The 27,179-nt window shown below is 58.2% G+C and overlaps 2 protein-coding genes across 2 annotated transcripts; one reads left to right on the top strand and one right to left on the bottom strand.

The window, feature by feature from the left end:
- Positions 1–1,907: 1,907 nt before the first annotated feature.
- LOC112117720 (cytochrome c oxidase subunit 5B, mitochondrial) lies at positions 1,908–10,312 on the top strand. Its single transcript, XM_024215761.2, has 4 exons — positions 1,908–2,075; positions 8,954–9,024; positions 9,508–9,607; positions 10,087–10,312. The coding sequence occupies exons 1-4, from the start codon at positions 1,970–1,972 to the stop codon at positions 10,197–10,199; spliced, it is 390 nt and encodes a 129-aa protein (XP_024071529.1). The 5' UTR covers positions 1,908–1,969; the 3' UTR covers positions 10,200–10,312.
- A 4,300-nt stretch (positions 10,313–14,612) lies between these two features.
- On the bottom strand, positions 14,613–26,700 carry LOC113407622 (beta-centractin). The gene is made up of 11 exons (XM_026656656.2): positions 26,595–26,700; positions 22,617–22,681; positions 21,381–21,456; positions 20,493–20,618; positions 19,637–19,761; positions 18,967–19,183; positions 18,607–18,699; positions 18,072–18,246; positions 16,816–16,877; positions 16,297–16,337; positions 14,613–16,024 (listed from the first exon to the last, which is right to left on the bottom strand). Exons 1-11 carry the CDS (start codon positions 26,640–26,642, stop codon positions 15,922–15,924), a joined length of 1,131 nt encoding a protein of 376 aa, XP_026512441.1. The 5' UTR covers positions 26,643–26,700; the 3' UTR covers positions 14,613–15,921.
- Positions 26,701–27,179: the final 479 nt, after the last annotated feature.

Here is a 27,179-nt window from a genome sequence, read left to right as displayed (position 1 = left end):
CTCACCTGGTTGGCCTCACAGTCCAGGTAAGAACATCACACTAGAAACGGCACCACTGTAGCCACTCACTGCAGCGCTGGAGGGGTTCGCCCGTCGGCATAGGTGATCTATCTCCCGGAGAGGCGGTAGCTAGCACTGTTTATATGGGGGGGCTAGGCTGGCTTAACTCTGTTGCTCAGGGGGGTGGATTTTTCATACCCCAAGTGACTTAGCTGGGTTCACCTAACTTCTCACTGTAGACTGGCTTGAGGCTAACGAGGAGACGAAAGCCTGGTCCACACTAGAAAATTAAGCTGACTTATCGCCAGTGGAGACGGCGCTAGGTACCGCCTCTCGGGGAGGTGGAATAATTACAGCAGGTCAGATCTATGATGAAGCCCTGTGCCAGAGCATTTCAAGTGTTACACAAGCCCTGAACTGCCAAAAGATCTGCTCTGGTTCAATGAGGAATGAAGTCAGGGAAGTGCTACGTCCGACGGGAGGGCAGAGATGATCCCAATGGTCCCTTCTGGCCTTACAATCTAGGAAACTATTACCAAGAACCACCTGAGACTATTAGCCAAAGCCCGCAGAACCCAGCACTGCTTGGAGACAGCTCCCCAGGCCAAGGGCTTGTTGCAGGGTCTGTTGCTGGGCCATTTGCTTATTAACAAGGTAAAGGATGCCCTGAAAAGCTGTGAATTAATGTGACCATCAACCACTAGTGCTAAAAGGAACAGGAGAATGAGAAGAGTTGAGCAAATTCCTCCCATGCACAAGTCCATTTAACCGAACTTTATTAAGGCACAAAGCCACCTCTCTCAGGAAACAGCCACACTGGTCCTGTGTTGGCCAAGACTGAGTCAATATTGCCCACGCTTTGCATTCAGATCTCATCAGTCAGGTTCCTTCTGGTGTTGGAGCCATCCAGGGTTGCAGTTCAAAGCTTTTTTCGTCAACCACGGGCAATGTCCTTTTTAGAAGAAATGAAAGCAAGAGACTCCTGTGTGATCAGTATCAGAGGGGTAGCCGTGTTAGTCTGGATCTGTAAAAAGCAACAGAGAGTCCTGTGGCACCTTTAAGACTAACAGATGTACTGGAGCATAAGCTTTCATGGGTGAATGCCCACTTCGTCGGATGCTCCAATACATCTGTTAGTCTTAAAGGTGCCAGAGGACTCTCTGTGTGATCAGGTGACTCCAGGAGCTGGGGCTTGGAGAAACACACTAAATAGTGTGAGATTTGGCGAGCACTGCCTCTCGCACGGCTGTTGGTGCTACAGGGCCCCGGGAGGGAGCTCCGGGAGGTGGGGCCTAGCTGACCTTGGCTGTGTCACTTACGATACAGCCCCACCTGTGCAGCAGTGGCCTGTAATTCTGAATGTCTCCGTTTCTGGGCCCCCAATTTTTGATGCCTTGAGCCTGACTGAGCCCCTTAGCCCCAGGCCAGTTCTCTTCGCAGGCTGAGCCTCGCTCTCCCTCTGGCTGGCATCACGCTCGGTCTCCCAGCTCGACTGAACCGAGCACCCCCCACCATTGTGTTGCAGTAGCACCTCGGGGGGCAGCCCCGCGTGCAGGGCGCTGCACACAGATGGGGCCAGGAGGTGGGTGCGACAGGCGGGGGGGGCGCCCGGCGGGGGAGGCAGCAGAAAGGCCCATCTCCTCCCCCCCCCAGCTGGGCCCTCCTCGCATCTGGGCCTCTGTGCTCCCCCTCGGTGCGAGTGAGTGTTGGACCTGCCGGGGGCAGGGTCACCCCAGCGGGGGGGCGGGGCCAGCTCCGCCCGTCCTCCATCACGTGGGAGGGAGCCGCCCGCCCTGCCTAGCCTCGCTTCCTAGTCACGTGAGCGAGGGAGCGGCGCCGATCGGTCACGTGAGGCACCCAGGGAAGCGGTACCCGCTCACGTGTCCCGGAAGTCCCGCCCTGTTTCCGGCCATCTCCCGGAAGGAAGCCGCCATCCGCGGGCTCCCGGCTCAGTCAGTCCGCTCGCGCCATGGCGTCAAGGTTACTGCGAGCGTGCGGCGCCCTGCGGGCCCTGCGCCGCCCCCCGGCCGCGCCGCTCCGCCCGCCCGGCCCCGCCCGCGCCTTGGCGGCTGGAGGTGAGCGCGGCGGGGGGGTCCCGCTAAGGGCCGAGCCCAGCCGGTCCCGCTGAGGGCTGGGCTGGGGGGGGCTGCCGTGACCCCCCCGGAGTGACCCTGGGTCGCGTCTGTCACTGGTGGGCGGGTCCTGCCCCCTCTTACCCGGGGGGTTTGAGTCTCCAGCGGCCCCCGGACCAGAGCCCCGCGCACGGGCTGCGCTGAGCGGGTGTTAGACCCGTTACCGCCGGCCCCGGAACTCCCCCGGGGCTCGGGCAGCCGGACCGCGTGCGGCGGCCGCAGGGTCTGGACCGAGCTCGGTTTAGATCAGCGGGCGCGGCCCGGTCCGCGCTGACTCGGGGAGCAGCAGCTGTGGGAATGAGGATGGGCTGGAAACGCCCCTGTTAGTGCGGGTCTCTACCAACCCCCCACCTCCCCCAATGTGTCTAATGCTCGGACTGGCTGATGACTGAGGCTCTTCCGGGGTGGCTGGGGAAGGGGGGTTCAGACAAGGATCCTGGTGTAAGAACGTGAGACTGGCCAGGCTGGTCAGCCCAAAGGTCCATCTAGCCCAGGGTCCTGTCTCCCGACAGTGGCCACTGCCAGGAGCTTCAGAGGGAATGAACAGGGCAACTTTTGATCCCTTGTCATCTCAGAGCTTCTGGCTCTGAGGTTTAGGGAGGCCCAGGACATGGGGTACCATCACTGCCCATCCTGGCTAATAGCCATTGATGGACCTGTTCTCCAGGAATTTACTTAACTCTTTTTTTAATCCAGTTATACTTTTTGCCTTTACAACATCCCCAGGCAAGGAGTTCCACAGCTTGACTGCATTGTGTGAAGAAGTGCTTCCTTTTTGTTTGTTTTAAATCTGCTGCCTCTTAATTTAACTGAGGCTTTGTCTGCACTACAGCTTAGGTTGGTAGAAATGATGTTGCTAAATTACACTGACCTGAGCACCGGTGGGTGTGCACAGCGCTGTGTTGGCAGGAGAGTTTCTCCAACGGACACAGCTCCTGCTGCTCCCGGGGGCTGGAGTAATTCAATCAATGGGAGCCCGTCATCTTAGAGTGTCTGTACTAGCAGCTACAGTGGCATAGCTGCATTGCTGTAAGCTCTGTAGTGCACCCATAGCCTGGGTGACACCTGGTTCTTGTATTACGTGAAGGGGGAAATGACACTTCCCAAGTCACTTTCTCCTCATCAGTCAGGATTTGATATAGATCTCTATTATATCCCCTGCCCAATCCCCTCTTCTCCAAGCTGAACAGTTCCAGTCTTTTTAATCTCTTCCTCAGATGGAAGCTGTTCAATACCCCTAATTTTTGTTGTCATTCTCTGTACCTTTTCCAATTCCAATGTATCTTTTTTGAGATGCGGCAAGCAGATCTGCACGCAGTGTTCAAAGAGTGGGGGTACCATGGGTTTATATAGTGGCATTATATTTTGTCGTCTTACCTATTCCTTCTTACTGGTTCCTAACACTTTGCTTTTTTGGCTGCTGCTGCTGCACATTGAGTGGATGTTTTCAGAGAACTATCCATGGGGACTCCAAAAACTTTCTTAAGGGGTAACAGTTAATTTAGACCCCATCATTTTGTATGTATAGCTGGGATTATGTTTTCCAATGTGCATTACTTTGCATTTATCAACATTGAATTTCGTCTGCCATTTTGTTGTCCAGTCACCCAATTTTGTGAGATCCCTTTGGAACTCTTAGTGAAGACCAGAGCTGACTGGTATCTTGAATAGTTTTGTATAATCGGCAGATTTTGCCACCTTGTTGTTTACCACATTTTCCAGATCATTTGATTATGTTAAACAGTACTGGTCCCAGGACAGAACCCTAGGAGACACTGCTATTTACCTCTCTCCATTGTGACAAATGACCGTTTATTCCTATCCTTTGTTTCCTGTTTTTTTAATCAGTTACCAATTCATGAGAGGACCTTCCCTCTTACCCCATTACAGGTTACTTTGCTTAAGAGCCTTTGAGAGGGACCTTGTCAAAGGCTTCTGAAAATCTAAGTACACGATATCCACTGGATCCCCCTTGTCCACATACTTGTTGATTCCCTCAAAGAATTCTAGTAGATTGGTGAGGCATGATTTTCCCTCTACAAAACCCATGTTGACTCTTCCCCAACATACTGTGTTCATCTCTATGTCACATCATTCTGTTCTTTACTATAGTTTGAACCCATTAGCCTGGTACTGAAGTTGGGCTTACTGGCCTGTAATTGCCAAGATCGCCTCTGGAGCCCTTTTTAAAATTGGCGTCACATTAGCTATCCTCCAGTCATCTGGTGCAGAAGCTGATTGACAAAGGAAACGCAGTGGATCTAATTTACCTCGATTTCAGTAAGGCATTTGATACGGTTCCACATGGGGAATTATTAGCTAAATTGGAAAAGATGGGGATCCATATGGATAAGGAACTGGTTAAAGGGGAGACTACAACGGGTCATACTGAAAGGTGAACTGTCAGGCTGGAGGGAGGTTACTTGTGGAGTTCCTCAGGGATTGGTCCCAAAACCGATCTTTTTTAATCTTTTTATTACTGACCTTGGCACAAAAAGTGGGAATGTGCTAATAAAGTTTGCGGATGACACAAAGCTGAGAGGTATTGCTAATACAGAGAGGGACTGGGATATCCTACAGGAAGATCTGGATGACCTTGTAAACTGGAGTAATAGTAATAGGATGAAATTTAATAGTGAAAAGTGCAAGGTCATGCATTTAGGGATTAACAAGAATTTTTGTTATAAACTGGGGACGCATCTGTGATGAAGTGGGACTGTTCTTATTGTTTCCTCTGAATACTGTGTGGGTGCCTCAGTTTCTGACCGACACTCTGTCGCCCAGCAACTAATGGCCAGGTCCTTCCCCCCTGCAAGGGGATGCTAAAGGGGTGGGAGAACAAAGAGGTCAGGTGACCTCCTGGCCCGGGAAAGGAACTCAGCAGAGAAGGAGGGGCTGGAGGAGGTTTCAGTTTGGAGGTGGCTGGGGATTAGGAGTGAGGGCAGATGGAGGTATCTGCCTTGCTGGGCCCCAGAATGGACCCGGCTGAGGGATCCGGTTCTCTGGACCTACAAGCTCTGTTTTAGACTGTGTTCCTGTCGTCTAATAAACCTCTGTTTTACTGGCTGGATGAGAGTCACGTCTGACTGCGAAGTGGGGGTGCGTGCAGGACCCTCTGGCTTCCCCAGGACCCCGCCTGGGTGGACTCGCTGTGGGAAGCGCATGGAGGGGCAAATGCTAAATGCTCCAAGGGCAGACCCAGGAGGTGAAGCCGTGTGAGCTTCTTGCCCTGAAAACAGTCTGCTCCATGGGAGAGGAGGCTCCCCAAAGTCCTGACTGGCTTTGTGGGGAGCAGTTCCAAAGCATCGCCCGGGGACTCTGTGACAGCATCACTTGGAAGTAACAGAGGAGGAGAAGGACCTTGGAGTTTTGGTTGATCACAGGATGACTATGAGCCGCCAATGTGATTTGGCCGTGAAAAAAGCTAATGTGGTCTTGGGATGCATCAGGCGAGGTATTTCCAGTAGAGATAAGGAGGTGTTAGTACTGTTATACAAGGCACTGGTGAGACCTCATCTGGAATAGTGTGTGCAGTTCTGGTCTCCCATGTTTAAGAAGGATGAATTCAAACTGGAATAGGTACAGAGAAGGGCTACTAGGATGATCCGAGGAATGGAAAACCTGTCTTATGAAAGGAGACTCAAAGAGCTTGGCTTGTTCAGCCTAACCAAAAGAAGGCTGAGGGGAGATATGATTGCTCTCTATAAATATATCAGAGGAATAAATACCAGGGAGGGAGAGGAATTATTTAAGCTCAATACCAATGTGGACACACGAACAAATGGATATAAACTGGCCATCAGGAAGTTTAGACTTGAAATTAGACGAAGGTTTCTAACCATCCGAGGAGTGAAGTTCTGGAACAGCCTTCCAAGGGGAGTAGTGGGGGCAAAAGACATATCTGGCTTCAAGACTAAGCTTGATAAGTTTATGGAAGGGATGGTATGATGGGACAGCCTAATTTTGGCAATTAATTGATCTTTGAATATTAGTGGTAAATATGCCCAATGGCCTGTAATGGTATGTTAGATGGGGTGGGATCTGAGTTACTACAGAGAATTCTTTCCTGGGTGTCTGTCTGGTGAGTCTTGCCCACATGCTCAGGGTTTAGCTGATTGCCATATTTGGGGTTGGGAAGGAATTTTCCTCCAGAGTAGATTGGCAGAGGCCCTGGGGGGTTTTCGCCTTCCTTTGCAGCGTGGGGCACGGGTCACTTGCTGGAGGATTCTCTGCACCTTGAAGTCTTTAAACCACAAGATGAGGACTTCAGTAGCTCAGACATAGGTCAGGGATTTATTACAGGAGTGGGTGGGTGAGATTCTGTGGCCTGCGTTGTACAGGAGGTCAGACTAGAAAATCATAATGGTCCCTTCTGACCTTAAAGTCTGAGTCTGATAGGTTACATACCAGTTAGTAGTTCTGCAATTTCATGTGTATGTTCTTCAGAACTCTTGGGTGAATACCTGCTGGTGACTTACTACTGTTTAGTTTATCAATTTGTTCCAAAACCTCCTCTGACACCTCAATCTGGGACAGTTCCTCAGATTTGTCACCTAAAAAGAATGGCTCAGGTGTGGGAATCTCCCTGACATCCTCTTCTGTGAAGACCGATGCAAAGAATTTACTTAGTTTCTCCACAGCAGGTTTCTCTTCCTTGAGTGCTCCTTTAGCATCTCGATTGTCCAGTGGCCCCAGTGATTGCTTGGCAGGCTTCCTGCTTCTGATGAAATTATAAACACTTACAGCAATTTTTTTAAAAATTTGTTTTGGTCTCTTGCTAGTTGCTCTTCAAATTCTTTTCTTGGCTTGCTGAATTGCACTTTTACATGTGACTTGCCAGAGTTTGTTCCTTTCTGTTTTCCTCGGGATTTGATTTCCAGTTTTTAATGGATGCCGTTTTGCCTCTGCCTCTCTTACTTTGCTGTTTAGCCGTGGTGGCATTTTTTTGGTCCTCATACTGTTTGTCTTTTTTTTTTTATTTGGTCTTTACCTTTAGTTTGAGCCTCTGTCGTGGTGTTTTTAACTAGTTTCCCTGCAGCTTGCAGACATTTCACTTTTGTGATTGTTCCTTCTAATTTCCATTTAACTAGCTTTCCTCTTTTTTTGTGTGGTTCCCCTTTTTGAAGTTAAACTATTGTAGTGGGTTTCTTTGGTGTTTCCCCCCTCACAAAGATTTTAAATTTAAGTAAATTATGGTTGCTATTACCGAGCAGTTCAGCTATATTCAACTCTTGGGACGCTTAGGACTAATTCAAGAATTGCCTCTCCTCTTATGGGCTCCAGGACTAGCAGTTCTGCCTGTCCAACTGGCCCTGCACATGGAATCAGAAGCATTTCAGAGAATGTTACCATAGAGGTCCTGGACTTCAATCTCTTACCTATCAGCCTACATTTGGCCTCCAGGACCATAAGAACGGCCATACTGGGTCAGACCAAAGGTCCATCTAGCCCAGTATCCTGTCTTCCAACAGTGGCCAATGCCAGGTGCCCCAGAGGGAATGAACAGAGCAGGGAATCATCAAGTGATCCATCCCCTGTTGCCCATTCTCTGCTTCTGGCAAACAGACTAGGGACACCATCCCTGCCCATCCTGGCTAATAGCCATTGATGGACCTATCCTCCATGAACTTATCTAGTTCTTTTTTGAACCCTGTTATAGTCTTGGCCTTCACAACATCCTCTGGCAAGGAGTTCCACAGGTTGACTGTGTGTTGTGTGAAGAAATACTTCCTTTTGTGTGCGTTAAATCTGCTGCCTATTAATTTCATTTGGTGACCCCAAGTTCTTGTATTATGAGAGGGAATAAATAACACTTCCTTATTTACTTTCTCCACACCCGTCGTCACTGTATAGACCTCTATCGTATTCCCCACCCGTAGTCATCTCTTTTCCAAGCTGAAAAGTCCCAGTCTCTTTAATATCTCCTCCTATGGAAGCCGTTCCATGCCCTAATAATTTTTGTTGCCCTTTTCTGAACCTTTTCCAATTCCAGTATATCTTTTTTTTGAGATGGGGTGACCACCTCTGCACGCAGTATTCCAGATGTGGGCGTACCATGGATTTATATAGAGGCAACATGATATTTTCTGTTTTATTATCTATCCCTTTCTTATTGAGTCCCAACATTGTTTGCTTTTTTGACTGCCGCTGTACATTGAGTGGATGTTTTCAGAGAACTATCCACAATGACTCCCAAGATCCCTCTCTTGGGTGGTAACAGCTAATTTAGACCCCGTCATTTTATGTGTATAGTTGGGATTATGTTTTCCAATGTGCATTACTTTGCATTTATCAGCAGTGAATTTCATCTGCCATTTTGTTGCCCAGTCACCCAGTTTTGTGAGGTCCTTTTGTAGCTCTTTGCAGTCTGCCTGGGACTTAACTATCTTGAAGTAGACCTCTACCTTCTCCTATGTCACTGGTACCTACATGTACCACGACCGCCGGCTCCTCCCCAGCACTACACATAAGCCTGTCTGGATGTCTTGAGAGAGCCGCAACCTTTGCACCCGGCAGGCAATTCATCCTGCGGTTCTCCCGGTCATCACAACCCAGCTAGCTAGATTTCTAATGAGCGAATCGTCTCTTCCTAATAACTCGGGATCTCCTCAGTGCGAGAGGGAGACCGTGACACACCTGGAAGGAGGGTCCAACTATGGGATGGTTTCCCTCTGCTCCCGCCTGATAGTCTCCTGCCCTGGGATGACTCCTCCCAAGCAGCACGGAGGTGTGCGTGGAGAACTGCTTGTGGGGTGGGAGGGATCCTGCCCGTGACAAGGGGATCTTCACGCCCTCCTGTTGTCTTTCTCTCCCATGCCCAGGTATCCCCAGCGACGAAGAGCAAGCGACAGGGCTGGAGAGGAAAGTCATGAAGGCCATGGAAAAGGGACAGGTGAGCAGAGCTACCCTGAAATGGGTCCCCTAATTCCCACCCTCCCCTCTCCCCACTGATAGTCTAGTGCTCCCTGCCTCCGGGCGGGCGGCCAGTCTCACTGTGCGACAGGCAGGGTAAATCACTGACAGCGTTAGGTGGAGTTTGGGGGTGCAGGGCTGCGGTTAGGTCATGGGGAGACCCCCACTGGTTGATGGGGTGTGTGTGTGGGGGGGGGATCCTGGTTTTAGAATGACACAAGCTGAGCTAAGCTGGAGCTCCAGTGCCACCCGTGTCCCCGGGTTTGCGCTGCTCGGTGCCACGTGGCATGGGACTGGCTGGTGGCGCCACTCCTGGGCATGGAGCAGAGCCAGCTGGTGCTGCAGGCTCTGGGTCGAACCAGGGCACAGTGCTGGGGATGAGGGCTGGCGGCCCAGTCAGAGCTCTGGGATCTGGGGCAGAGGCGGGTGCAACAGCAAACTCTGCCTCCTGCACTCCCTGCAGGATCCCTACAACATCCTCCAACCAAAGCGCTACGCTGGGACCAAGGAGGATCCCAACCTGGTCCCCTCCATCTCCAGCAAGAGGATCGTGGGCTGCATCTGTGAGTGACACGTCGTGCAAGGGGGAGGGGGGGTGAGAGGCAGAGGCTCTGGGCTGACCGGCGAACTCCCTTCTTCAGGGCACCCCATGTGGCAGGAGGGCCTGGCGGGAGCTGGCTGCTGGGCTCAGACAAGGCTTTGCTCTGGCTTCCTGCCTGGCCCCAGAGCTGTGGAAGCTGGGCCAGCTGGGGTCATTCCCTGGCCTCCTGAGGGGAGGAGTACAAGCCAGGATGCCTGGGTCCTGTTCCAGACACCTGAGCGTGGCAGCCCTGCTCTGGGCCTGTACTGCAGGCCTGATGCGGAGTGTGCCAGGAGGGCAGAGCCCTGCTGTGGGGCAGCTGCCATCTTGGAGCCGCCCCTCTCCCTGATTGGCATCCCCCGAGACGGGCTCCGCTGTCAGCCCCTGTCTGCCCTGCTGGTTAATGGCCCCGCACTCCCCCCAGTGACCTCAGCCCGCCTAATCTCCCTTTTCCCCGCCCAGGTGAAGAGGACAACAGCTGCGTGATCTGGTTCTGGCTGCACAAGGGGGAGCCCCAGCGCTGCCCCTCCTGCGGTGCCCATTACAAGCTGGTCCCCCATCATCTGCCGCACTGAGAGGTGCCCTGACCCCCCCGGGGGACCCCAGGCCGAGCTGCCTGCTGCTTTCCAGTGTCGTGTTGCTTCTTGGGAGCCAATAAAGAGTCAGTGTGTTAAAGGCGTTGCCTTTACCCCTGTCTGGCCTGCTTCCTTTGCCCCAGTGTCCAGGCCAGCCTGCTGCTACTGTGGGCACTGGCTGGAGGAGGCCCTGGCCCTGCTCTCTCCAGCAACCTCCCTCTGACCTGCAGTGGGGCACATTCCCCCCACCCCCAGCTGCATTCACTGATGGCTCTGCTAGGGGGAATGTGAGGCTCTTGCTGGGAGCCCTGGGTGGTGGTGCTCAGCAGGGTGAAGGGCTGGCTCTGGGTGGGGCCTGTCTCCTTGGATCCTGCAGGTGGCCCCAGCTGGAGGGAGGGGCTGGCCTGCCTCAGGCTGGAGAGAATCATAGGGGAGATGCCAGGCTGCCAATCCCTGCCAGGGTGAGCTGAGCTGTCCCAGGCCCTGCAGCAGGAGCTGGGTGGCTTCCTTTGCCGAGGGCATGTTGCTGCTGTCGTCCCCAGGCACAGGTCCCTTGCCCGGGCAGGCTGAAGGCTCAGGCATGTCCCAGGGCCTAGTGTTCACACAGCCCCCAGCCAGAGTTTGTACCCAACCGACTACACCCCTTTCTGCCCCCTGGAGACTGGCTCCCCGGGGCAGGGAGCTTGGCCTGGCGGGAGACCCCAGCCCCCCTTTGGCCTGACACCTTGTGTGCAGCCTCCAGCAGAGCCACTGCTCTAAGAGCAGCCAATGGCCCGGTAAGCTGTGCGCCCCACTCCCCGGCCGGCTCTGCTTACGGCAGGGTACAGCCACTGTGCCCAGCCTGCCCAGCTCCACTGAGGGTGGTACAGCTCTGCCCCACCTTAGGCCCCCCACAGCTCTCTGGGCCCTCATCCACTGCCTCCTGCAGCTTCCTGGGAGCAGTGCGGCCAGGCAGGGCTTGGTGTAGCTATCCACTGTGGGGCCCAGGGCCGATGCAGCGTGTAAGCCAGGGGTAGTGCCTGAGTGGAGACAGGCCTGGAAGCTGGTTCGTGTCCCTGCCCCGGGCCTGGGGGAGCAGCCCCTTGCTCAGCTCTGCACCCCCTGCCCCAGCAGTCAGCTGGGCGATGCGTGGACTGCGGTGGGTGGGACAGGGAGGGGGAGAGGAAGTGAACCACCCAGGGTGGTGCCTGTGTAGGGTGACTGTGGGGAGCTTTATGGCTGAACATAAGACCAGCCATACTGCCTCAGACCAAAGGTCCATCTAGCCCAGTATCCTGTCTGCTGACAATGACAAATGCCAGGTGCCCCAGAGGGAGTGAACCTAACAGGTAATGATCAAGTGATCTCTCTCCTGCCATCCATCTCCACCCTCTGACAAACAGAGGCTAGGGACACCATTCCTTACCCATCCTGGCTAATAGCCATTAATGGACTTAACCTCCATGAATTTATCTAGTTCTCTTTTAAACCCTGTTATAGTCCTAGCCTTCACAATGTCCTCAGGCAAGGAGTTCTACAGGTTGACTGTGTGCTGTGTGAAGAACAACTTCCTTTTATTTGTTTTAGACCTGCTGCCCATTAATTTCATTTAGTGGCCCCTAGTTCTTGTATTATGGGAACAAGTAAATAACTTTTCCTTATTCACTTTCTCCACATCACTCATGATTTTATAGACCCCTATCATATCCCCCCTTAGTCTCCTCTTTTTCAAGCTGAAAATCCCAGTCTCTTTAATCTGTCCTCGTATGGGACCTGTTCCAAACCCCTAATCATTTCAGTTGCCCTTCTTGGAACCTTTTCTAATGCCAGTATATCTTTTTTGTGATGAGGAGACCACATCTGTATGCAGTATTCAAGATGTGGGCCTACCATGGATTTATATAAGGGCAATAAGAGAATAAGATGGAGACTATCCCCCTTTTAATGATTCCTAACATCCTATTTGCTTTTTTGACTGCCGCTGCACACTGCGTGGACGTCTTCAGAGAACTATCCACAAGGACTCTAAGATCTCTTTCCTGATTAGTTGTAGCTAAATTAGCCCCCATTGTATTGTATGTATAGTTGGGGTTATTTTTTCCAATGTGCATTACTTTACATTTATCCACATTAAATTTCATTTGCCATTTTGTTGCCCAATCACTTAGTTTTGTGAGATCTTTTTGAAGTTCTTCACAGTCTGCTTTGGTCTTAACTACCTTGAGCAGTTTAGTATCATCTGCAAACTCTGCCACCTCACTGTTTATGCCTTTCTCCAGATCATTTATGAATAAGCTGAATAGGATTGGTCCTAGGACTGACCCTTGGGGCACACCACTAGTTACCCCTCTTCATTCTGAAAATTTACCATTTATTCCTACCCTTTGTTCCCTGTCTTTTAACCAGTTCTCAATCCATGAAAGGATCTTCTCTCTTATCCCATGACAACTTAATTTATGTAAGAGCCTTTGGTGAGGGACCTTGTCAAAGGCTTTCTTGAAATCTAAGTACACTATGTCCACTGGATCCCCCTTGTCCACATGTTTATTGACCCCTTCAAAGAACTCTAATAGCTTAGATTTCCCTTTACAGAAACCACGTTGACTTTTGCCCAACAATTTGTTCTTCTATTTGTCTGATAATTTTATTATTTACTATTGTTTTAACTAATTTACTCAGTACCGACATTAGACTTACGGGTCTGTAATTGCCAGGATCACCTCTAGAGCCCTTTTTAAATATTGGTGTTACATTACCTATCTTCCAGGCATTGGGTATAGAAGCTGATTTAAAGGACAGGTTACAAACCATAGTTAATAGTTCTGCAATTTCACATTTGAGTTCTTTTGGAACTCTTGGGTGAATGCCAGCTGGTCCCAGTGACTTGTTACTGTTAAGTTTATCAATTAATTCCAAAACCACCTCTAGTGACACTTCAATCTGTGACAATTCCTCAGATTTGTCACCTACAAAAGCCGGCTCAGGTTTGGGAATCTCCCTAACATCCTCAGCCATGAAGACTGAAGCAAAGAATTCATTTAGTTTCTCCACAATGACTTTATTGTATCTCCCAGGCCCCCACAGATTGTTTAGCTGCTTCTGAGGGGGATGGGAGGGGCCAAGCAGCACCCATGCAGAGGGAGGTGGCCACAAGAGCTGTGCTGGGGCCATTAAAGGCCATGTGCCTCCTGCTGCAGAGCTAGTGGGGCACAGGTGGGGCTGGGGTCCTGAGCGCACAAAGCCCCAGCTCCCCCTTGTGCACCTGAGTTTTGGCTAGTTAAGTAAGAGGAACCTGGGGTGTTTCCCTCAGGGGCTCCCTAGAGCATGGCCTGGGGGGGCAGGGCATATGCAGCCCTTCTCCCCATGGGGGCACTGCACTCCCCACAGCCAGCTGCGTTGCTATCCCCAGTGGCATGTTTGTGGGCACAGAGCAGGCTCCGCTGGCTCTGGCCAGGTATGCGGCTGTTTGGCTAGGGCAGCACGAGCTGCCTGTCCTGGGCCACTCCGCAGGGCTGGTACAACAGGGCAGCCAGCAACTTCTGCCCCCCCTCCACACAGCCCAGCAGCTGTGGAGCGCTGCAGGAGGACAGGGCCCGGCTGTGCTGTCACCAGGATTCTGGGCTTTGGCCCAGGCAGCTCGGGGGGGGAGGGTGCTGGCTGGGCCCAGCTCCAGAGCCCAGGCTGGGGCTGTAACTTCTACTGGGGGGGGGGGGGGGGGGGGGCCTAGGCCCTGAGAGAAGCTGGTTCCATAGGCAGCAGCACTGGCCCCCTGGATGGCACTGCCCATGACAGGCTGCTAGGTGTGCCAGCTGCAGCCAGCAAAGGCCAGGGGGGAGACTGGGGCAAGGTCATTTAGGTTCAGTGGAGTGCGGGGGGGAGGGGGAGACTGCAACTACTGCCCCCACCCAGCTGAGCACAGAGCCATGCAAGCAGCAGCCACTCACCACAGAGCTTTGGGGGACCCATGTGGGCAGCAGCTGCTTGGGACCCCAGAGACCTTCATCCCCCCCGGAGCTTGGCTCAGCAACCCAAGAGAAGGTTCCCCTCCTGTGGCAACTCTGTGCATCCCAGGGGGAGTGTCAATGGGGACATTTTGTGCACCTCCCTCCCCCGGTCAGTCAGGCACAGAGATTCCCCCTCCCCCTCTGCTGCTTGGGCACAGCCCCAGCCCATAGTTTTACCTGCTGCCAAGGCAAAGGGGGGCGAGGGGGGGGTTAAGGCCCTGGCCAGCCTGCAGAGGGGCTGGGTGTAAGGCTCTGCTCTGGGCCAGGCACAGCTGGGCCCCAGAACCACAGACCCCCCCAGGGCTCCCCTTGAGCCTATGAGCAAGGCCCATCTCCAGCCAAACCAACTAGTGTTACTTCCCCCCCCAGGGTCCCATGCTGAGCTCAGGTGGGGGAGGGGCTCCAGGACAGACACACGGGACACAAGGGGTTAATTTATAATTATTACTATAATGAATTTACAAAAAAAAATACAGGCAACTGTGTTCAGTTTTGTACATTGCAGCCAGGCTTGGGCGGGGGCCACTGGGGGTCCAGGGCTCCGGCGGGGGGGGTAAGGGGAGAAGCCGAGATACAGACACAGGCCGCTAGCCCGGGGCTAGAGAGCTAAGCTCTGCCACTCCAGGCGCCCGGGCCCCTCGCCTCGCTCTGGGGCAGATGATTGAGTTGCTGCCCTTTAAAAAAAAGTTCAGGGGTTCACCCCTTTCCAATCCAGGGTTGGTACAGCCCTGCCCACAGGCCTCTGAGCACCCAGGTACTAGCCCCATAGGGCCAGACACACCACTGCCCTGCCCCTGGGGCTCCAGGGACCCCCTCCAGGCACAGGGCCAGGGGCCATGGCTACAGGAGGCTGTGGTGTGGTCAATGCAGGGGGTTAGTGTAGCACCACGAGGCGGCTGCTCTCTGGGCGGCGAGCTAGGGGCTGTGACTGGGACGCCCCCCTGGGGCTGGGGGGGCAGCCACACCCCTGCCTGGGCCAGAGCCAGCCGGACCCCAGCTCACCTCCGCAGCGAGTCTGCGCCAGGCGCCCATGGAGCAAGGGCAGAGCCAGCTGCTCAGGGTCCCCCCGTTGGAAGGAGCTTGGCCCCAGCACGGCCCTGAACAGGGGGGAGCCTGGTGCCACCAGGGCTTTGCTCCAGGCCTCTGGGGGCTCCCACCCCTCCTGAGCAGCAAGGGCTGAGGGAAGCCATTGGGGCCTGCCAGTGGGCGCTGGATCCATGCGCCCCAGGCAGGCTCTCCTAGGGCAGGACCCAGGATCTAGCCTGGGACTAGAAGCCCCTTGGAGCCCCATCTACCCTCAGGCCGAAGCCCAGCTCCCATGGAGTCGCTGCCCCCAGATCCCCTTGCCAGGCTTCCAAGGATCGCTAAGCAGGCTGGGGCACTCTGGCCCCTCAGGCTGGGGGACTGCGCAGGGAGGGGCGGGCCAAGGCCCCCGGGGCTCTGAGGGCAGCAGGGGGTCGAGGGCTGAGACTGCCTGCGCAGAGAGCTGAGTGGCCCTGCCCATCCCCACCGGTGCAGGGCGCGGCCGGGGCAGCAGGGACGAGTGGCTCGGAGGGGTCCAGCTGACGGTGGGAGCGAGGGGGCTGCCCTGCCCCTCCAGGGATGCCGGAAGCTGATGCGGGGAGGGCGAGGCCCCGGGGGAGGGCTGGTGCTAGCAGCCCTGGATTGGAAAGGGGTAACGTAAGGGCACGCCCTAGCCGAGCTCCCCCAACCACCAGCTGCGCCCGCTGGCCCCACACCTAGAACGTCTTGCGGTGGATGGCCCGCGCCCCGTCCTCCTCGTACTCCTTCTTCGACACCCACATCTTCTTGAAGGTGTCCAGTGAGGCCAGGATGGAGCCGCTGCAAGGGAGAGCCAGAGTCACCAGGGGCTGGAGGCACCTGCCACCGCACACAGCCCTGCGGGGACAAGGCCTGCCCCCCTCCCTCCCTTTGAACAAAGCAAGTCTGTCCTGGCCCAGCACGGCTCCCTCCCCCCGAGTCAGGGCTCCTCCTGGTCCCTGGGCCACGCAGAGGTCACCCCCCCGCAGCAGATCTAGAGGCACAGGGAAGGCAGGCCTGGCAGGCAGGGCGGGTCCCAGAGCAGACACCCAGGCCCTGGGGTGGGCACTCACCCGATCCACGTGGAGTACAGTCGCTCCTGCGGGGCAGAGATCTGGAAGGAAGCAGAGGGTCAGCCTGGAGCCCGGCCGGTAACAGCCCCTCCCGTCCCCCCTGGAATGGGGCTCAGCACCCGGCTGATGGGACTGCCCTGCTGTGCACCCCCCATCACACAGCCCCACCAGGGCACCCCATCCTTGGACCCACCCTGTTCACGGGGCGATTCCCTGGAGCCCCAGGCGGCCGTGCTGCCCCCAGGTCTGCAGGGGGAGGGGGTGGACTGATCCAAGCATGGCCCAGGAGGCTGCAGTCGCTCGGGGCCATGCAGGGAGCTGTGCCCTGGGGGCAGGAGGGTGCCAGGCTGTGGAGCAGGCAGGGGGTTGGACCTGCACACACCGTAGCTTCGTGCCCCGGGGGAGGCAGCGGTGCCAGGGGAATCACAGCAGGAGGGGCTGGGCGGGGGCGAGGGGATCCCAGAGCCAGGCCGGGCTGAGCAGCAGGGGAAGGGTGCTGCGGGCATCGCCAATCCTCACCTTAATCTTGACATCCTTTGGGGCGAGTTTCTTCACCTCGCTAAGCAGCCGGTCCCCAAACCCTGAAGGGGGAACACGGGCGTTAACCAGAGAGCCCCTGACCTGCCCCCACCCCACAGGGGTCCCCATGCACCAGCTGGAAAGCCGGGCGCTAGGGCGCCACCCTGGGGGCGCGACTTGGCAGCCCATGGCTTCAGGCACCAACCTGGCCTCCCAGGGCAGCTGCGGGGGGGGGGGGGGGGGGGGGAGTGTTACACCCCCTGCTGCCTCCCACAGGGAATTACCCCGTTCTCAGCCTTGCCCCAGGGCTGCGGCTCCCGGCTGGGAACACAGGCCAGGTCTGGGGGCAGGAGGGGGCTCCCCTCCCCCATGGGCTGAGCTGTGTGCCCGCCTGCAAGGGGCATCGGGCGCTCTGCTCAGCGGTCACCACTAGGCCGCCCCGAGGAGCCAGCCGGGCCACCCGCTTTCCGCACCGACTGCCCAGCACTTCATGACAGCCCAGCTCCCACCCCGATGTGCAGAGCCCCTGGGCGGGGTAAGGGGCCCTGATTCCACCCGGGAGCGCCAGGCACTACGGGAGGAGGGGCGTGGCCAGACCATTGCATAGCCAGTCTCGGGCACAAGCTCAGGGAGTCCCAGGCTGAGGTGAGAGCACCCTCTAGTGGGCAGAGCTAGGTCCTGATCTGGGGAGCATGCGACTCAGTTTCCCCCCCTGGATGCTGAGGGGTTCCCTGCCTCCCCTGGGGACTGAGGGATCATCTCTGTTGGGAAAGGCAGGGGGTGTCAGGACCCTCCCACCATGCTACCTGAGCTCACGGGGGGAGGGAAACACTTCCCAGGGGGCCCTGATGACATCCTGCCTCCATGGGGCAGAGCTTGTGAGCTCATCAGTGACCCCCCCAGGAGACCCACCCTCCTGGCTGCACTGTCCCTAGCCAAAGGGTCAGCCCTGCTGGACACTCTGGGAGGCCCCCCCCCGCCCCACCCCATCAAAATTCCTCGTGTGGGGGCAGAGGATCCCCAGCGCCCCCCAATCCTGCAGCAGGGGAACTTCCCGGCCAGACCATGCACGACGGGCGCAGTGCTCCAGGCTCAGCCACAGGCATCAGGACAGAGGGTCAGGAAGGAATTGCCCCCTTGCCAAGGCACCAGGCTGGCCAGGCCACGGGGCTGTAACCAGCCCCTGGGCGCTGTGCTGCCTGGGCCGGGCCCCACCAGAGGGGGTGGGCGCTGAAGTCCTTCGCTCGGGGCCGCACCTTTGAAGAGCGTGGAGCCGCCGGACAGCACGATGTTGGCGAAGAGCGTCCGCCGCAGGTCCATGTCGGATTTCTGGATGGCAAAGGCCAGGACTTCATGGATCCCTTCACTCTCGTCCCCCACCAGGTCTGGCTGGAAGAGCAGCTCAGGGGCTCGGAAGCGGGCCGGGCCCACCTGCCAGAGAGCAACATTAGCCCTGCACCGCAGGGTAACGGGGCCCCAAGGGGACGTGGCTGCAACTCCAGGGGGCTCACCGGCTCCTATGTCTCTGCCTTGGGGGAAGCAGCACCCTCCTCCCCCCCCCAAGCTGCCCCAGGATCCTAGGTGCAGCGTCACACGGAGCCAGCCCCCAGGGAGCTCTGGTTCCTGAGACACGGAGCACCATGTGCCTGGGAGACCGCGCCGCCTAGCCAGGCCCAGCTCCCGCAGCCCCCGCGCACAATCCACCAAACCCAGCCCCGGGCACGGGGAGCTCCCGGCCAGCCAGCGCCCAGAGCCACCAGGGCAGAGATCTGCCCGCACCACGACACTTACCTCCAGTGTGCTCCCGTCCGGCAGGCTGTAGAGCACCTTCTCCGTCTCCAGCGCCTCATCCTTCTGGGGGTTAATGGACAGGTAGCAGGCCCGCTGTGCCGGGGGAGAGCAGGTGAGCGGCCAGGCCAGGACTTACCCCTGCCCCACCCTCCGCCTCAGCCATGAGGCTCAGGGCCTGAGCCGGCAGGAACCCCAGCCTCCATGTCACGGCTGGGGCACAGACTGGCAGGGTCTTGCCCCAGGTCCCCCAGCAGGGCAGGGCAGAGCAGGGCTCCAGTGCTGAACAGCGGCGCATCCCCAGCCCTGAGCCCGGGGGATCCTGCAGCGAGCCCCCAGCCCCAGGGCAGCTCCCCCCCATACCTCCTTTATCATCTTGACCACCTCGAACTCGGCCGAGGTGTGGAAGTCGTAGCCCTCCTTGCGCAGCAGCAGGCGGAGATAGCGCGAGACGTCCCGCCCGGCCACGTCCACCCGCATGATGGAGTGCGGCATAGCGAAGCCCTCGTAGATGGGCACCGCGTGCGTGACGCCATCCCCCGCGTCCAGCACCACCCCCGTCGTGCGGCCCGTGGCATAGCTGGAGCAGAGGGAGACACCAGGAGCCCGTGAGCTCGGCCCCGCCGGCGCATTGGAAAGCGCCCGGCACGGTGATTACGGCAGATCGGCCCTTCCGGCCCGAGCGCGCCAAGACAGCACATGCCTGGTGGGAAAAGGCTTCATCCCCCCACCTAGAGGCAGCCACCTCTGGGGGGTGACGGAGCAAGTACTGAACAGCACCCAGCAACGCGTTCCAGGCAGTACCTTCAGGAGCCGTGGCAGAGGGTCAGTCCCAGGACACTGGGGCGAAAGACGCTGCGGGTTCTGGGTCGATCACAAGCAATCCGGGGCTGATTCCAAACCACCCAACAGGGCACACGCCCTGCTCCCTGCCACCCAGCGCCCCCCATTACCACGCTGCCTGTGAGGGGAGAGCGCCCAGGTGTTCCCAAGGGCTCCCCCAGCGCTGCAGGGGGCGGTGCCCGGTACTCACAGGCTGAGGACGGCCTGCATGGAGATGAAAAGCGCTGGAACGTTGAAGGTCTCGAAGAAAACCTCGGCCGCCTTCTCACGGTTCTTGCAGGGGTTTAGGGGGGCTTCCGTCAGGAGAACCGGGTGCTGGGAGGGCAGGACACCCAATTAGCAGAGATGGGGGCTCCAGTGGCATGGGAGGGGAGCCACCCCCCAGGCCGGTGGCTTGGTCCACAGCCACCTCCACCCCCGGCTCGTGGGCTGAAGGCTGCTGCCCAGGGAAGCGCCTCGTGGACAGGCCTGGGCAAGAGGTGCCAGTGGCCCAGAGCCTGGGACCAGGTGCAGCTGGGGACCCGCCTGGCAGAGCTGAGCCCAGGCCAGCTGGGGGGCCGGAGCCTCTCTCCTGCAAGTTGCCAGCTCAAACGCAGCCAAGACAGGGGGACTGAATTCACCTCCCCACAGTCACTCAGGGCCTGGGTGACACGAGCCGGGGGGTCTCAGCCCAGGTATCCAAGTCGCCACGCCCCCATTGCACTAGGTAGCCCCTGGCCATTGACGGGCAAAGGACAGATCAGGAGAGAGACTGAACACAGCAGGGGAGCTGGGCTGGTGCCAACGGGGCCGTGCTCGCTCCGGGGCGGGGAGTCCAGCCCCAGGCCCACGCTAAGGGGATTGTGCAGGCAGCAGATGGCCCCACGTCCGCACCAGTGTTCCACTCAGGTCCTGGGGATAGTCCCCAGGTCTCATGTCTAGCCTCAGCCCAGACACAGCTGCATCAGCTGTGTCCGTCCCAGAGACTCAGCCCTGGGCTGGCAGCAAGACACGTGATGGGGGAGACCCCCCCGGGGATCCGGCCACCCCGCCCCACAGCCCGTTACCTCTTCGGAGAAGGTCTGCAGCTGGTCTTTGGAGTACACGTACTGCCAGATCCGCTCCATGTCGTTCCAGTCCCGGACGATGCCGTGCTCCATGGGGTAGCGGATGGACAGCAGGCCCCGGTGCTCCTGCCGGCAGAGGGAGAGAGCGGACCCGGGTCACGACACACCTGGAGCGGGATGCCAAGGCAGAGAGGCCTCCCCGGCAGCACAGCGCCCCCTAGTGCCACCCTGGGGTGTCGGGGCCAGCCCTGACTGAGGGGAGAGCGCCCCACTGAGCCCCTTGCCTGCCCCCCAGCAGCACAGTGCCCCCTAGTGCCATCCTGGGGTGTCGGGGCCAGCCCTGACTGAGGGGAGAGCACCCCACTGAGCCCCCCGCCTACCCCCCAGCAGCACAGCGCCCCCTAGTGCTGCCCTGGGGTGTCAAGGCCAGCCCTGACTGAGGGGAGAGCGCCCCACTGAACCCCTCACCCACTCCTAGCAGCACAGCACCCCCTAGTGCTGACCTGAGGCCAACACTGATGCTGAGCCACCACCCACTCCCGTGGCGAGGCAGGGTGTGGGTGTCCTGGGAGGCAAACCCACTAGAGCCACTCTCCAGGCCTGGCAGCACCCCTGGGCGCAGGCTGCGGGGGAAGGCAGGCTGGCCAGGGGGAGCCCAATGGGGGACACTTTCTGCACAGCTCCCACAATGCACCTGGCCACTGTAGACTGCTGCATGTGCTTGGGGAACTGGGAACCTTTGACCCCAGCAGCTGCCAACTCCTGCCCTATAGCTGGAGATCTGCCCCTGCCTGTTCAACCTGTGCCTGAAGCGGGGTGGGGGGGGGGGAGGGGAAAGGGGAGGCTGAGACCCCCAAGCGGCCGGAGCGGGCTGGGCTGCACCATTACCTCTGCTTTGGGGCCGATGAAGAGATCCCCCTCCAGCGCCCCTGCCATGACCCGGACGTGCTTTGGGCGCCCCACACTGGCGAGAGAGAGAGAGAACCAGTTAGTGGGGCTGCAGCTCACCCACCCCAAGGGGAGGAGATGGGCCTCGCAAGGAGCTGACAGACCCCACCCCCAACTCGGGGGGCAGGGGAGGGGGTGAAACAGACAAGCCCTGGCCTAGGAGGGGCTGGCGTTAATCACTCGCCAGTGTCAGACGAGGAGGGGGCACAGAGCAGGATCAGCATCCCAGGGATGACAGCGGCTCACAGGCACCCTTGGGGCCAGCCCAGCCCTCGTGAGCTGCCCCTTCTGGGGGAGCTGTAACCCTGCCTGGGGTGAGGGATCCCACCAGTCCCAGCCGGGCCCTGGGGGGCAGAACAAGGCCAGAGCTGTGCAGAGACTGCCACATCCCTCGGCCCCAGGGCAGTTAGCCCCCTCCATGGGAGCAGAGCCTGGCAAGGGAGGTTTTCAGCATTTAGCTGCAATGGGGTGTGGGGGGCAGACTCAGGCTTGGTGAGTGAGATGTGTCAGGCTCCCGGAGGTGAGGAGGGGCTGGACAACCGCAGGGCAGCTTCAGAGGATGCTGCCAAGCCTTCAGCGCCAGGGTCCTGGGGTCCATCGCCCATGGACAATGAGAGCCTAACACGTACTGCCTCTGCTCCAGCACCGCCCCCACAGACACAGCCTGGGGGCACTGCACGCCCCTCCCGCGCCACACCCCGGGTCTGGGCACAGCCCCCCAGCTGGCAGGGCGTGGCACACGGAGTTCTGGGCCAGGCAGCTGAGGGCAGGGCAGCAGGTGGCTCCGTTCACAGGGGCCTCGATCTGACCCAGCCTGGTCCTGGATCCCAGCAGGCCCAGCTCAGGAGCCTGGTGGAGGCGCCACGCTGTAACACACCAGCTCTTTCTGACACAGCCCTGCGCTGGGCGGCAGAGAGGCAAAGGCGTCGGGGGAAGCGCTGAGAGCCCAGCTGCGGGCACGGCCATGGCTCTGCAGACACGGCCACCCTCGGAGATCCCCACTCAGCTCTCGACAGAGGGGCTAGGACGCCCCACCCACCACGTTTTAGGGCCCGATGCTGCTCCCGCTGACTTGGCTGGAGTCTGTGGGGTCACCCCGCTGCGGATCACTCGCCTGGCACTGGGATAATGACCAGACGCTGACAGCAAAACCCCCGTCCGGGTGGAGATACTCACTAGTTTGGGAAGCAGTATTTCGGGATCTGGTCACCAGCAAAGCCAGCCTTGACAACCCCGGAACCCTGGGGAAAGCACAAACAGCTGTTAATCAACCCCTGTCCATGCACCCAGCTCAGCCAACATGGGTCCCAAGACACTGAACGGGGACCCCCAGAGTACAGCTGGCCCAGGGGTCAGGCTCCCTGCATGTCCCTGAGCAAATCCTTTATTCTCCCTGGGTCTCAGCTGGAGAACAGCCCGGCACTGCCCCAGGCGTGAGAGGATGAACACATCAGAGCTCTGAGGGGCCCAGCAGCCCCTCCGCTCGCTCGTTAAAGCTGAAGCTAACGATGTTTCTCCAGCCAGGCAGTCTGCTTTGGGCACTTCACTCAGCTGAGATGAGGAAAGGCGACTCCTCAGTTTCTTTACTGCTCCTAGTCAGTTTCACTTCCATGGCTCAGGGACCACAGCAGGATCCCGCAGCACCTGGGTCACCCCTTGTGACACTTCTCAGGGCTCCCCGAGGTGCCTCGCTACCCCCTGCTCACAGCGGGAGGGAGCCTGTCTGTGACCAGGGGAAACTCCCCCGAGGATACCCCACACCTTGTCCCCTGGCACCGCACTGCACAGCAAGCTGCTGCCTCCCTGGAAGCTGGGCCCCCAGCACTGGGGGGACCCAGTCCAACACCCACTTTGCACGGGACACTTCGCCGAGTCTCTGGGAAAACCAAACTGAGGCTAGAGAGTCCCAGAGAAGCCAGTGTAAGTGGCTAGAAACTAGAGCTGCATTATGTGTTTTCCTTCACCGGTAACCTCCAGCCCACACCGTCCATCCACCCGAAACCCCGTGCGCCACAGCTCGGCATTAGCCGAATCCCTGCCCTGGGTAGCTCTCACAAGAAAGGGGTTCACATAATCGAGCAGACCCCCAGCCAGGACTGGGAGGAGGGGGAGGATGAGCCCCTGGCCGTGGGGGAGGCCCCCCTGCTGCTGGGCAGCCCCAGTCACAAGAGTGAGTGATTGGGCCTGTGACAGCAGGGCTGGCTCCCTGCGCTGCTGCAGGGCTGGTGACACCTGTCCTTGCAGGCACAAGGTGCAGTGCAGGCTGTAGTCTTGGTGGGGGTCTCGTTCTGCCCCACACCTTGTGCCTACAGGATACAGGTGCCACTGGCAGCCCTGCTGTCACGGGAACGAGTGAAGGGGACCAAGCAGAGACCCCCAGCCAGGACTGGGAGGAGGAGGCAGATATGGCCCATGAGACCCAGCCCTCCAGCTGATCCAAACACTTGTTTAAAACCTACAAGCTAAACAGATACTCTCGGGGTCAGTCGTCCCAAGTCTGTCCCCGGGCCGAGCCGTTCCCTTCCCCCATTCTGTCCCCGGGCTGGGCCACCCCCCCAACTCATCTGTCCCTAGCCTGGGCCTGGTTCACATTGTCAGCGACCACAAGAAGAGCCAAGTATCAGAGGGGTAGCCGTGTTAGTCTGGATCTGTAAAAAGCGACAGAGTCCTGTGGCACCTTATAGACTAACAGACGTATTGGAGCATAAGCTTTCGTGGGTGAATACCCACTTCCTCAGACGCATGTAGTGGAAATTTCCACAAGAAGAGCCATAAGTCCCGATGGGCCACAGCCCCACTCACGGGCCTGGCAGCATTCCTTCCCCTCTGCAGTGCCAGCCACTCCAGCAACGTGCTTTCCCAGCAGGCGGGTCAGTCACTATTCTCACTTCCCAAATGGGGAAACTGAGGCACTGAGAGAGGAAACGACACACCCAAGGTCACGTGGAATCAGTGGCGGAGCCAGGAGTAGAACCCTCCAAGTCACAAGAACATAAGACCGGCCAGACTGGGTCAGACCCCTGGTCCATCTAGCCCAGTATCCCTCTGCCGAAAGTGGCCGGTGCCAGATGCTGCAGAGGGAATGAACAGAACAGGTAATCAGCAAGTGATCCATCCCGTCGCCCATTCCCAGCTTCTAGTAGCCAGAAGCCTAGGAACACCCAGAGCCTGGGGTTGTGCCCCTGCCCATCCTGCTAATAGACATTGATGGGCCTGTCACCCATGAACTTATCTAGCTCTTTCCTGAACCCAGTTATAGTCTTGGCCTTCACAACATCCTCTGACAGGGAGTTCCACAAGTTGACTGTGCGCTGTGTGAAATGCTTCCTTTTGTTTGTTTTAAACCTGCTGCCTGTTAATTTCACTGGTGACCCCTAGTTCTTGTGTTACGTGAAGGAGTAAACAAGCAAAGACCATCCTTGCCCCGCTGAGGGGGTCCCACCAGTGGAGCTGGCTAAAGACAGAGGTTTTCTGCAGCTGCAGACCCGGGGCTGGCTGCACCCACCGGAGGAAGACAAACCCCACAGCACTCAAGCCAAGCCTGCACTGAAACTCCCTTTGAATGAGGAGGTTAAGCTGAATGTTGCCTCTCCTCAGCAGCAGCCGCTGCAAAACCCCACTGTAAACCCAGCAGGCAGCAGCCACCAGGGAGGGGCACGGTCACCAGAGGCCACTTTTCTCCTGCCAACCTCCCAGGAACGGCTCCAAAATCCATCTCTGGCTCGCCAGCTTCTCCTTGCCCCATTACAAACGATTCACAGCATGAGCAAGCAAGAACTCTTCCCCAGCCACACCCTTACACAGGCACAGTGCAAATCCAGCTGTCTGACACCTTCTGTGCACAGGAACACACGGACAACCACACTTCCAAAGCAAAACAGCCAGAATTAGCCTGCTCTGTGTCCCTGCTGTCACATGCAAAGGAGAAAGCAGGCGTGTAGTACGCTACAGGCAAGGAGATCTTCACCCCACCCAGTTGACATCCAGACGTCCGGGGACTTTGCTTGACACAGATAAGTTTGCCACCCTGTTTTGTAGCCCCCAGGCGTAATAGAAGGCCATAAGGATTAGACGCTTTAGAATAAGGCTTGGCTGGATCTAAACACCCGATGCATTGTAACCCAGAGCCTTTGGATCCACAGAGGGAGAAGATCGAATGAAAGCTTCTCTAAAGCAGTGTGCAGCTGGGTCTCCAGAGCTGCAGATCCACTGGGCCCCAGACTCAGAAGCAGGGACACATCAGCGATTGCTGCTTCGAAAGTCTGGCCGGATTTTTCTAGCCAAATTCCACGACTCTCACCCGGGGCAGCTCTGGAAGAGGTCACGTGCGGAGCCACACATAGCAAAGAGCTGCTAGCAACAGGAGGGCAGAGCCCGTTCAAAAAGCGAGGATGGTTCTAAGCCAAGGGACCAGCCACACAGAAGCAAGAGAACTGGACGGAAAAGTTAGCTCAGTTTAATCTACTCTTCAGCAGCAAGAAGAAATGCCTCGAGGCCTGACAGCATAGGGAGAAGGGTGTTACACTGCCACAGAGCAAGGGACCTCCCCACACCAGCGGCTGGATGCTTAGGGGTGCCAGGGGGAGCAGCATGGGCAGAAAGTCCTGGCGCCCCGGTTGTGGGTCTCCTAGAGAGCAGTGCAATGGGGTATTTTGAGAGGCAAGCGGGGGCGCGGCCTGGGGGAGGCCATGGGGCCTCCTGCGAAGTGGTCCTCGGCACCGAGGCCTTGGCAAGCCTGTAGGGCCGGAGTAGCGTTTTGCTCTGGGATCTGGGGCTGACACAGCGAGGCCTTTCGGTGCAAGGCGCTGTACGCGAGAGGGGATCCCCGGCGGCCGGGCACCAAAGTGCTGCGGAGCAGGCCGGAGAGTGGCGGAAACGTCACAGCAACAGGAGAGTCATTAACACCGGGGGCTTCAGGCTGCAGCCGGCGCTGGTGAAAATCCCTCCCCAGCCCCAGCCCCTTCCAGCGCAGCCGCCTCCCGCAGCCCCGGGCGCCCGCGAGTCCCGCGGCGCGGGGGCCGGACGGGCCGTTCAAACACGCTACGAGCCTCCCCCCCACAGCCCCCTCCTGCCCCACGGGACCCCGGGTCACTCGCAGGCACCTCAGCCCCCCGCGCTGCCCCCCCGGGCCGAGCCCCCCCGCGCCGGGCTCACGTTGTCGATGACCACGGGCTGGTTGGCGATGATGTCGTAGGACTCCATGGCCGGGCGGGGCGGGGCGGGGCGGGGCCGCCGGGCGGGGGACGCTGCTCCGGCTCAGTCACACTCGACGCTGCGGCCCCGCAACCACCCACCCTGCGCAACCAAACCGGCCCTCGGGAGCCGCGCAAGGGGCGGGGCCCCATGCAACCAATCGGCACCTCTCTTGGGCCCGAGTGACAGGCGGAAGCCGGAGGGGGCCGCGGGAGAGGCGGGGCGACAGGTTTGACAGCCAACCAATGGGGCGCGGTATCGGAGGCGGGTCTTCCGCATCAAGCCTGGTTGCCCGGCTTAGGGAGGGTGATGTCATAGCTCTGTTCCCGCCCCGCCCCATGGCTTGGAGGGTGGGGAAGGGGGAGGCGTGTGCGCATGTGCGACCCACCCCCTCCTCCACCTCTTCCCCTGGCGGGGCAGGAGCCACTGTCCCCTTGCATTGTGGGTATCAGGTACTGGCCGGACCCTCCTGGCAGGCCCAGGGTCTGTGCTGGGATCTCATTCAGCGTAGACGGTGCCAGGCTAGCGGAGTGCACGGGCTAATGG

The sequence above is a fragment of the Terrapene carolina genome, unplaced genomic scaffold (assembly GCF_002925995.2).
Source record: "Terrapene carolina triunguis isolate 2854851 unplaced genomic scaffold, T_m_triunguis-2.0 Scaffold49, whole genome shotgun sequence".
NCBI classification, from domain to species: domain Eukaryota; kingdom Metazoa; phylum Chordata; order Testudines; family Emydidae; genus Terrapene; species Terrapene triunguis.
The sequence above is the reverse complement of the archived record's forward strand: the minus strand, read 5'-3'. Positions and strand labels throughout refer to the sequence as shown.